Genomic DNA, 10,298 nt, shown 5'->3' on the forward strand with positions numbered 1-10,298 from the left:
CGGCTCAACGTGCCCTGTAGACACTCTGACTCTGAACGGCCCGGCTCGCTCGCTGCAGCTGAACGGACGAGGTTCCTGCTCGTACAGCCACCGGCTCTTTTTAGGTTGTTTCACCCGGAATACCAGCGGCTCGGTTCCCGTGTACTGTCGCTCTTCAGTACCTATAAGGAATGCCCAGAGAGCTGACCCAGAACAGGATCCAAAAGATCTGGGTTCCCACCAAAGATGACAAGCCGTCGCCCCGGAGAGGTACCTGCTACATTTCTATCATATCCGTATAGTTTTCTTGTGTTTTTTAGTTGTAATTTTTTTATTTTTTACATGGACTTAAAGTGTTGATAATAACAGTACAGTGAACGGCTTCTTTTATCGTTACATCTAAGTAGGCTACTTTTGTTCCCGTCATACACCTGTACAGGAACTAATCATTGTTACTATGGAAACAAAATAGATAGATTTTAAATGGAGATTTTCTCTTCAGCCTTTCTCTAATGTTTCCACCGTCGGCTGTAGTTCTGCTGTCATGTGTAGCCGGTCTCTTCACTTATCAATTCATTCACTGAGCGGTGGTCTTCATCAGCACGCGCTGCACGTCCCAGCCCTTCAACTGGAGCATGACGAAGCTCCGGTCACCATGGTTACCTCCTCTCTTTCTCTTTCTCTCTCTCTCTCTCTCTCTCTCTCTCTCTCTCTCTCTCTCTGTGAGGCTCTCTAATTGGTCGGCCGGTAGCGCGTGTGCATGGGGCGACCCCGTCATCTGGCTGTACACCAAGAGAGAAAACAAGGGTTTTAACTTCTAATGACTTTAGTGTCACTCAGCAGCTTCCTGCTGTATTTTTGCATTTGGAGAATTTCCCTGGCTGCTGATAATGACTCGAATAATCAAACAAATTTGAATGAAAACGAAGCAGCTCTGAGCTCCATCTCTCCCTGCTCCCTCTCCTCTCAGATTCAGTTGACTGTGTTTTCAGATAAAAAAATATGTAAGAGGAAGATGATTGAAAATGTTTTTATTCAGTTCGAGCAGCAGCACATCTGGATTCATCCTCTTCTGCTGCTTGAGAGTAAACAAAGCATATATGAGTCAAGGCTGCGAAAAGTATGGAGTTGGGATGTGGCTGAAGTGAGATGGAGGTGGATGAGAGGATGATGAACCAGATGTCTGATCATCGACTTAGAGTTTGATCCGTTTTTCCGTTGAAGCAACGTGGCTCCTTGTGTTATGGAAACAAGATTAGCAGCCAGGGAGGAAGTGTGAATTAGAGCTCTTAGTTAGTTATCAGGTAATGAGTGATCAGCACTGCTGCTGCTTGTGACTCCAGTGAAGGAGAAGTAAAAAATAACCACATCTGAAGAACTTTAGAAGCTGTAAAAATCAGATATGAATAAGAAAAGAAAAATCAAAGCAGACGTACATAGGAGATTCTTTGCTTTTAATTAAACTGTGTCTTCACTGCTAATTTGACACACCTACAGAACATATTGTTCATGCAGAATCAACCTCCTGCATTCCTCTACCTACTCACCCAGTGCAGGCGTAAGGGGTGGGGTTACTGTGTATTTTGTCAAGTGAAAACAAGTCATGCTGGCTCATACTGCGCTGAAGTCGGTTGGATGTGCAGCGACGTGGAAGTAAAGGGCGAGTCTGGCAAGTGCAGACAGCCATGTGCTTGCTGGGAGTGTGTCAGTTCGGAGGGAAACACAGATTATAGGTTAGTGGTTTCAATAAGTAAATTCAGGCAGGTTGCAGCTCTGGGTGAACAGTTGTTATTAGTGCCGGATCTGTGGCTGCTGGTGGACTCAAGATGTTAGTTACTGTATGTCCTTCTTGTGTTCAGAACTTAATGCCTTATTAAGATATTCACTTTTTGTTGATGACATATTCCCCCCACTTATCCCTCTCTGCAGCAGCTGGCGCACCCCACTTTGCCAACCCTCCCACCGTCATCGTGATGGTGGGCCTGCCGGCTCGGGGCAAGACGTACATGTCCAAGAAACTCACCCGCTACCTCAACTGGATCGGCATGCCCACCAAAGGTACACGACGCACACACATTTAAATTCTTGCAGAGGATGTTCAGTATGTTCCCTAAACGCATCAAGTTTCTGTCTCCAGGACGTCATGTTCACACTTGTGTCTCTTTTCCTGTGTGTGTGTTGTAGTTTTCAACGTGGGAGAGTATCGCAGGGAGGCGGTAAAGAATTACAGCTCCTATGACTTCTTCAAGCCTGATAATGAGTGTGCCGTGAAAATCAGGCAGTAAGTCCCACACACACACACACACACACACACACACACTATGTAAGTAGTGTAGCAGTATTTTTTAACGGCAACATAAAAATTGTCCTTTGTTCTTCAGGCAGTGTGCCTTAGCAGCCTTGAGGGATGTCAAATCCTATTTGAAAGACGAGGGAGGCCAAGTAGCGGTGAGTTTCCCATCATGCATCATGCAAATGCTCCTCATGTTGATGAAATACAGGTGAACTTTTACTCTGAAAACCTCTCGTCTTACAAAGCCCCATTGTATTTCTTGTAGGTCTTTGATGCCACAAACACAACAAGAGAAAGGCGAGACATGATCCTCAAGTTCGGCAACGAGAACGGCTTCAAGGTCAGTGTTGCTATGATGAATTGAGGAGTCAAGGTATGACATCATTGGTAATCCAGTATGACTTTTAACAACTTTCTCTCTTCATGTCCAGACCTTCTTCATTGAGTCCGTGTGTGACGATCCCAACGTCATTGCGTCAAATATCATGGTGAGTCAAACATGACATGACAGCGCATCTTCGTCTTGCGTTAAAAGACTTAAAAATGTTAACAACTCTCTGGCATCAGGCGTGTACTTTGCCGTCTGACCGTCTTCCTCCCTGTGCAGGAAGTGAAGGTGTCGTGTCCAGACTACCGGGATTGCAACAAGACAGACGCCATGCTTGATTTCCAAAGGAGAATTGAATGCTACAAAACTAGCTACCAACCTCTGGACCCCGATCATCACGACAGGTAAGTCGTCAGCATTGATTTAATCAAAACATCTGCAGTGTCCAATATAAAGTGTAATATCAATCATCTCATCCTCTTTGTTGCTTTCCTTCAGGGATCTCTCATTCATCAAGGTGATTGACGTAGGTCGGCGGTTCCTCGTCAACCGGATCCAAGATCACATCCAGAGTAAGATCGTCTACTACCTGATGAACATCCACGTCCAGCCCCGAACCATCTACCTGTGTCGGCACGGAGAGAGCACCGACAACCTGGAGGGACGGCTCGGCGGCGACTCCGGCCTCTCGCCGCGGGGCAAACAGGTACGAACAACCACAGGCAGGAGCGTGGAACAGATGATGAAAGTCCATGGATGATCATCTTCAGGGGTTAAATACTGTTTCCTTGCTGCTGTAGTTCTCAGCTGCCCTGGCTCGGTTTGTGGAGGAGCAGCAGCTGAAGGATCTGAAGGTTTGGACCAGCCAGCTGTGTCGCAGCATCCAGACAGTCGAGCACCTGGGGATCCCCTATGAACAGTGGAAGGCTCTTAATGAGATTGATGCTGTGAGCGTCACTGTAACACACACCATTAAACCACAACACACAACTCTTATTTGTTGTTGACAGACTGAAATATAATAATAATATAATGTATATTTGTGTTTTTTAGGGAATTTGTGAGGAGATGACGTACGATGAGGTGAAGGAGAAATTCCCAGAGGAGTTTTTGTTGAGAGATGAAGATAAATTCTACTACCGTTATCCTGCTGGAGAGGTACACACACAGTCTACACCCATCAGACACCTTCATATTCCCAATCTACATAACATTTAGTTTATTTTGGGTCACCTGCTGTAGTTTAAAGGTCCCATATTTTACACTTCTCTTGTGTTTTATTTGAAGTGTTGATCCATAAAAAGATATATTTGTGGTTTTAAAAACCAAAAACCATCTCAGTGTAGTTTTACATCTCCTCTCTCAGGCCTCTCTCTGGAGCTCTAGTAACAACAGGTCGGTCAGCCTGCTTTGTTGTGACATCACAAAGATACAGAAGTCCTGACGGCTGGTTTTAAGGCTCAGTTTCTGAACACAGGCTGTGTGCATTTCTCTGTGGACTGAGAGCTTTGATACTTTCACAGTATTACTATAGAACCTAGACCTGCTTTTTAATCAAACAACACATGGACATCGACATTTATACAATCATGATCCAAACATCTAGCAAAATAATCCAGATCCAGATTTTAGTCATAGGCATTCAACCCATTCAAAGCTATTTGATAGATCTACGATCAACATAACAAACATTAATAAACAACTCTCCCTTCCTGACTGCAGTCCTACCAGGACTTGGTCCAGCGGGTGGAGCCGGTCATCATGGAGCTGGAGAGGCAAGAGAACGTCCTGGTTATTTGCCACCAGGCCGTCATGCGCTGCCTGCTGGCCTACTTCCTGGATAAGAGCGCAGGTGGGTACTACAGCTCCCAGAAGCCCACTGATTTAGTGTGAAAATCTTTTAAAGGATGAGTTACAATCCTTTCAATATGCTGCATCTTTATTCATATCCATGTTTTCCTGCGATCCATTGTTCCAGATGAGATGCCGTACCTGAAGTGTCCCCTCCACACAGTGCTGAAGCTCACGCCGGTCGCCTACGGGTGCAAAGTGGAGTCCATATGTTTGAATGTGGAGGCAGTGAACACCCACAGAGACAGACCGGAGGTAATGATCGATAAAGTGATTACTGGGAGCTTTCTGCTTGTCATTACAGCAGGGAATGTTGCAAAGACCTGTCTGTATCTTGATTGATTTCTGACTCTAAGTCTCGTATGTGTAACCTTTGTTCCCCGTGCAGGAGGTGAAGAGGGGTCCTGGCACCTTGATCAGGAGGAACAGTGTGACTCCCCTGACCAGCCCCGAGTCGAACATCAAGAAACCTCGCATCGATGACCTGGACGAGGCACCGATCCGGGAGCTGCCTCCATCTGTTGCATCACTGGCGCTCTGCAGCCCATCACACCTCCCTCTCGCCCTGGCCGGACAGGTGGGTTTATGGAAGACATACTTTTTCAAGCACTAAACATTTCTGGGCTTCTGAAGACCAGGACCAATTTATTTAGGCTCAAGTCACGAGAAGCTGATGCTTCATGCCTCATTTTTATGGTAAATTCAGCAAGAAGTTGTATTTCTTATCTGGATAGGAAACCCTCTGAACAGCATGTATGACATCATGAGTCAAGCTGTACAAAACATTTCCTCCGTCTGTTTCCTCTCTGCATGTGTGTTCACTCACTTGTGTCCCGTCCTCTTTTCCTCTGCCGCCTCCTCCTCCTCCTCTGCACCTTACAGCACTGGCTGGGCAAAGTTTGCCTGTAAGTACTCGCTCACTTCAGTATCTGTCTGTCGCACTCACTTCCTGTTGCTGTGTCTTTGTTTACATTGTGTTCAGCGTTCCCATTTCTTTTCCCCCACTTCCATAATATGTAACTGAGGTGTGTTCATCCCACACTTGTATCTTCATTTGTAAATCTAATGAAGAATAAAAAAGACATAGTGATGCACAGTTTGCTCTGAATTAAAACATTGTAAATTTATTTATACATTTTTCTAGCTCTATTAATGAGATTTATTTATTATGATAAATGTAACATTGTGAGTCCTTGGTAACACACAGTTTTACCGTCAGTCTGTGTTTTCCCAGATTTCACTAATGGGTTTCGGTTTCCCGGCAGTGAGAGAAAAGAGAAAAAGCATCATAGAGGAACTCACTTCTCAGTTTACATTCTTGTGATTCCTGTCTGCTGTCGTCACTTTACTACGCTGACTCATGCTGATTGTCCTGTTCTTGTCCCTGTGTTTGGTTTATTTCTGGCCTGTCTTGTGCTGCTTAAAGACGAACCACCCTCCACTATCTGAAAGTGATTACACTCTTAGTCTTCCAAAGGTAAACACGCTGTAGTGGCTTCGCAGTTGCTTCATATAGTAGTTCTGCCGGCAGCCACGTTAACCAGACTGCTAACTAAATAACTAGCCAGCAGGCTCATTTAGCAAAGACAAGCTGAAGCTAACTTGTTTTCTGCTAATCAAGCGTGTTAACACGAACTGAATCAGGTTGAGAGAAGTTTTAAAATGAGCAGCTGGTAACTTCCACCAAAAATCCTCCAAAATGGCCGCTAAAGTCAGTTGAATGCTAAATTCACTGGACACGTTCTTGTACGGATGACATCAACTTCAAACAATGCTCCCTACTGTCGCTAACCAAATAGACAGTGTCCAAGCAGGTAATTAAAGGAAACACCCACAATCAGTACACTTCACTGAGTGCATGTGGGGAGCAGGAATGCCTGCGCTAGTTGTGCTGTCACAGTGGAAAAGTGAGGCTAGCGTTGCTGGGTGTGTGAGGATCTTGTCAGCTTCATTCACAATCACCTGAGGATTAACGAGGTTTGGGCGTACACACTCAGCCGCTGAAGCCTGTTCACACACTCATGAACTCAGTGCTAGTTTTCATGCCCTCTAAAAATATCATAGGGGAAATCAGGGCTTGAGAAAACACAGGTGATGTAACTTGTGGTTTAGGGATTATGTTACATTAGAAAGTATCATTTCGACAGGGGGTGTTTATGCAAGCGCCCTACCTTTTATCCTGTGTTGCATAGTTCGCCTCAATACAGAATGCATCTCAAGTCTTAACATTGGGCTTTTTTCTGTGTTTGCAGAACCTGAGGAGGAGCTCATCTGGCCGCCATGACGTCCTGCAGCCCTGCCAATGAAATTGCACCGATGTGTCACGAGGCTCAAGAGGCCGAAGAGTGGATCAATGACAGAGACACACGGAATTGAAGTTATTTTTTCAAAAAGCAACATTTCTCAGCTTGTAAAACTTCGAGGATCAACTGGGTAAATGAATCATTTTGTCAGCAAAGGACCCTGGTCACTGTCTCTTTAACTGTTCTGAAAGCACCATGGTCCTTTAATCGCTGTCTTGTGTTATTTCAAAGCAAGACTCTTAAATTCTCCATTTCTTGCCATTGTCAGACTTCTTTTTCCTGAGACTGATTAATCAGTGTTTTCTGGGAAACCTTTTACAAACTTGTGTGTGTGCGTGTGTGTGTGCGTGTGTGTGTGTGTGTGTGTAACGTTATGCAGACTGAAGGAGGCAAACTGTGACTCGTTTTAAACCGACAGTCATCCCTGTTACATCTCACAGCTCAGATGGCTCTCTGGGAACCCAGTTCCTTCTGGATGTGGAGAGACCAAAGATCTGACCCTCATCTAACCCAGTTCAGCTGATCCTTCTTTTCCAACCAGGTGTTCATGGTTGTGTTGTTGATTAACAGAAAGCGAAAGTACCCAGTTTACATTGTAAACTTCTCTGGAAGCACTGGCTGTTTCTCATATACATGTTTTTCTTAAAATGTGGCAGAGCGTCCTGATTGAATTGACTCTGCTGTAAACCGGCACGCTATAAAATCAGTGATTATTTTGCACAGTGGGGGTAAATTTTTACTTTTGTTTGATTCATGTGTCACTGTGTGTGTTTCATGGTGATGGAGGTGGTTTTTTGCCGTAGAGTGCCTGTAGTGCTTGTTTTGCAAGCCTGACGCCGCTTCTCTTGCTATTTCTCTGGACTTGGTTGCTTGAGGAGAGGCGCCACATTTCACCTAATAACTCCACATATCATTTCAATGTTATGTTTTTCACAGTTTTGTGTATTTATTTTTCATTGTGTAGTTACTCGTTGATCATTTAACAAAATTCTCTTTATTTTCCTTGATTTCATTTTGCTGTCGTTGTCTGCTACGCACAAATGTGAGCACCTATATTTTTGTTATGACAATGCGTGCTGTTAATAATATCCTTGTAAATTTTACTGTACATAGAGTGTAACTGGAGATGTGTGGGAGATGACTTGGTCTCTTTTAATGAAAAAAGTTTGTGTTTTTGTACTAATGTGTTGGGATTGAATGAAAGCAGGATATCTGTTGAGAAAGAAGCTGCTGTTCACCTCTCACTCTCAGTAAAACTGTACGTTTGGTTGAGATACTTGAAAATTGTTTTTTGTAAAAACTTGTTTTATTATACTCTTTATTTATTTTTATGTAGTTTTGAATGACTGCTTGGAGCGAGAGGCACCTTATTATAATCTGAGGACTACGCATGAGAGGACAGTATGTTGTACAGTTGATTTTTGCATCTGCTGGACCAATAAATTCACTCCGGGAAAATACACAGTGTTTGTTGTTTGATTATTGTCGTTGGCTCAAATCCAATGTTAATGTTCCACCTACCTTTTTGTATTTCCATTTATGGAGCTAATCTACAGAGTACACAGCCAGTCCTGGAACTCCTGCCTTCACTATCTCACCCATTCACAAGATTCATTAGTCACCAATGAGTTGCTTACCGCTTATCAGAGTAAGCGTGACTGGGTGCACTCAGGATGATGCTGTGAAATTACATCAGTGTGGATAATAAAATGATAAACCGTCTCTCTTCCGGCAAGACTCAACACAAAATTAAGTTTTTGTAGTCTCAAATATAGTGGTGATAACTTTAAAAAATCTTTTATAAAAGCAGTTATTATTAACAGATCACAAATTACAAATCTTGCTGTGACATTTGGTGTCAGTGATTCTCTGACTTTTCATTTACCAAATCAGATTGAATTTGTCTGAGACATAATAACAGTAGGCCAGTTGCATTCCCATCAGCCCCTGCTATACTTTGTATTAAGTGCTAGTTAGCAAATGTTAATGTCTGAGGCTAAAGTATGACGGTGAGCATTACCATACCATACAGTATACCTGCAAAACATCAACATGTTAGCATTGCTCATGTTAGCATTAGCTCAGAGCACCTGACTGAGTATAGAGCTGTTAACATGGCTGTACACTGTTGTTACTAGCATTTTAGCTTAGCTTAACCAAGTCAAGGCTTATGTTAGTTGTGTTATGGTTGGCTATATCCTCATTTTTCTTTCCTAAGAAAATACAAAATGGCAGTCTGAAACTTTTGGCTGGCTGACGCCCATCCCAGGTTTCATGGGACTGCTAATTAAAACAGCCTCGGTTCTGTGCTGATCTGACCTGCTGCCACACTACTGATTTGAATAGTGAATGAATTGAATAATGACTGAACCACACACATGAGCTGTGTTCAAATGTTGTGTATCAATGGACCCAAAAGCATGTAGGCTAGAAGAGTGTGGATGTATCAAAGGTCAAAAAGCTTGAGAACCACTGAATTAAACTATTCAACTATTTTAACTTTATTCTGCCTCAGTGCCTCTCTTACAGTTTCCTCTGTTTTCTTGTTGAGTTTGATGATGAAGCAGCTGGTTTAAACATACCTCGACATTAAAATGCAAAAGTCTTATTGATGTTTGTCCCACTTTCCATAAGTAAATGATGTGATATTTTCATTGCTTCCTGCTTTGTGAATGTTTTTCCAAAGGGATTTGCTCCACTGCAGCTGCAATGAAGACTGGGAGAAAACCATCTAATGCAATGAGTCTGCGAAACTTTTGAAATTATAATCCTGTATGTTTTAGTGTAGGGTATTTGCAAATTTCCTGAATTCCATTATGATTCATGGTCCTCTACAGATGATAACTAATGACTAATGCACCATCCTCAGGTTAAAATTAGCGACATACTTTTTAAAAAATGTTTAAAACTTAATTCTAATTGATAATTAACATAAAAGACCCTCAGATAAGGTGAACATCTGCAGTTTTAGATGGTGCATACAGTGCATACGTTTTTTTTCTCTCACTCACTCATTCACACACAGCGACAACCATACACTCTCTCATTTGTCAGTCGAATGTGGTATTTCCTCCTGTCTGAATCATGGGCAGACTGAGTGTCTTGGCTCAGCCAGAGTGGCTATGTGACTGCTGTCAGGTTCACCACTGCTCTGCCTCACTGATACTCACTTACTCACTCACTCACCCACCCACACACACACACACACACACACACACACACACACACACACACACACACACACACACACACACACACTGATACACACTTGCATATGTGACTCCTGGCAGGTTTACCTTCTCCTCAGCACTCAACTAGTCACTGACGCTGAGAAACATACTTTGCATTCTAACTTTGCATATGGCTGTCGCTCACATTGAACCACTTTACCTATGCAAGTGTATTATTGTGAATAAGCAAAGCTTTTGCATCACATAACCTCATATCCCAGCATTTTATTGTCCTTTTATTACGTTGTACTTGCATTTATCCCCCTCTTGTTGCACTCTGAGATGTGAACTTGATAAAAGTGCTTTATAACTTT

The 10,298-nt window shown here is 43.1% G+C and overlaps 1 protein-coding gene across 4 annotated transcripts; it reads left to right on the plus strand.

Moving 5' to 3' along the window:
* The first annotated feature begins 4 nt into the window (after positions 1-4).
* Positions 5-8,214, plus strand: pfkfb3 (6-phosphofructo-2-kinase/fructose-2,6-biphosphatase 3). Of its 4 annotated transcripts, none has more exons than XM_023422948.2 (15): positions 5-249; positions 1,909-2,037; positions 2,164-2,260; positions 2,361-2,427; positions 2,538-2,612; positions 2,704-2,760; positions 2,880-3,004; positions 3,099-3,306; positions 3,401-3,547; positions 3,654-3,758; positions 4,323-4,452; positions 4,579-4,706; positions 4,840-5,028; positions 5,334-5,356; positions 6,704-8,214. In XM_023422948.2, the coding sequence occupies exons 1-15, from the start codon at positions 171-173 to the stop codon at positions 6,708-6,710; spliced, it is 1,566 nt and encodes a 521-aa protein (XP_023278716.1). In that variant the 5' UTR covers positions 5-170; the 3' UTR covers positions 6,711-8,214. The 4 variants fall into 4 exon arrangements, with proteins under 4 accessions (XP_023278716.1, XP_023278717.1, XP_023278715.1 ...); XM_023422949.2 differs by lacking the exon at positions 6,704-8,214 and adding an exon at positions 5,878-6,694; XM_023422947.2 differs by lacking the exon at positions 5,334-5,356.
* Positions 8,215-10,298: the final 2,084 nt, after the last annotated feature.

This window comes from Seriola lalandi, unplaced genomic scaffold, assembly GCF_002814215.2.
Source record: "Seriola lalandi dorsalis isolate HSWRI2012SDOR001 ecotype SW California unplaced genomic scaffold, Sedor1 jcf7180002054688, whole genome shotgun sequence".
NCBI lineage: Eukaryota > Metazoa > Chordata > Actinopteri > Carangiformes > Carangidae > Seriola > Seriola lalandi.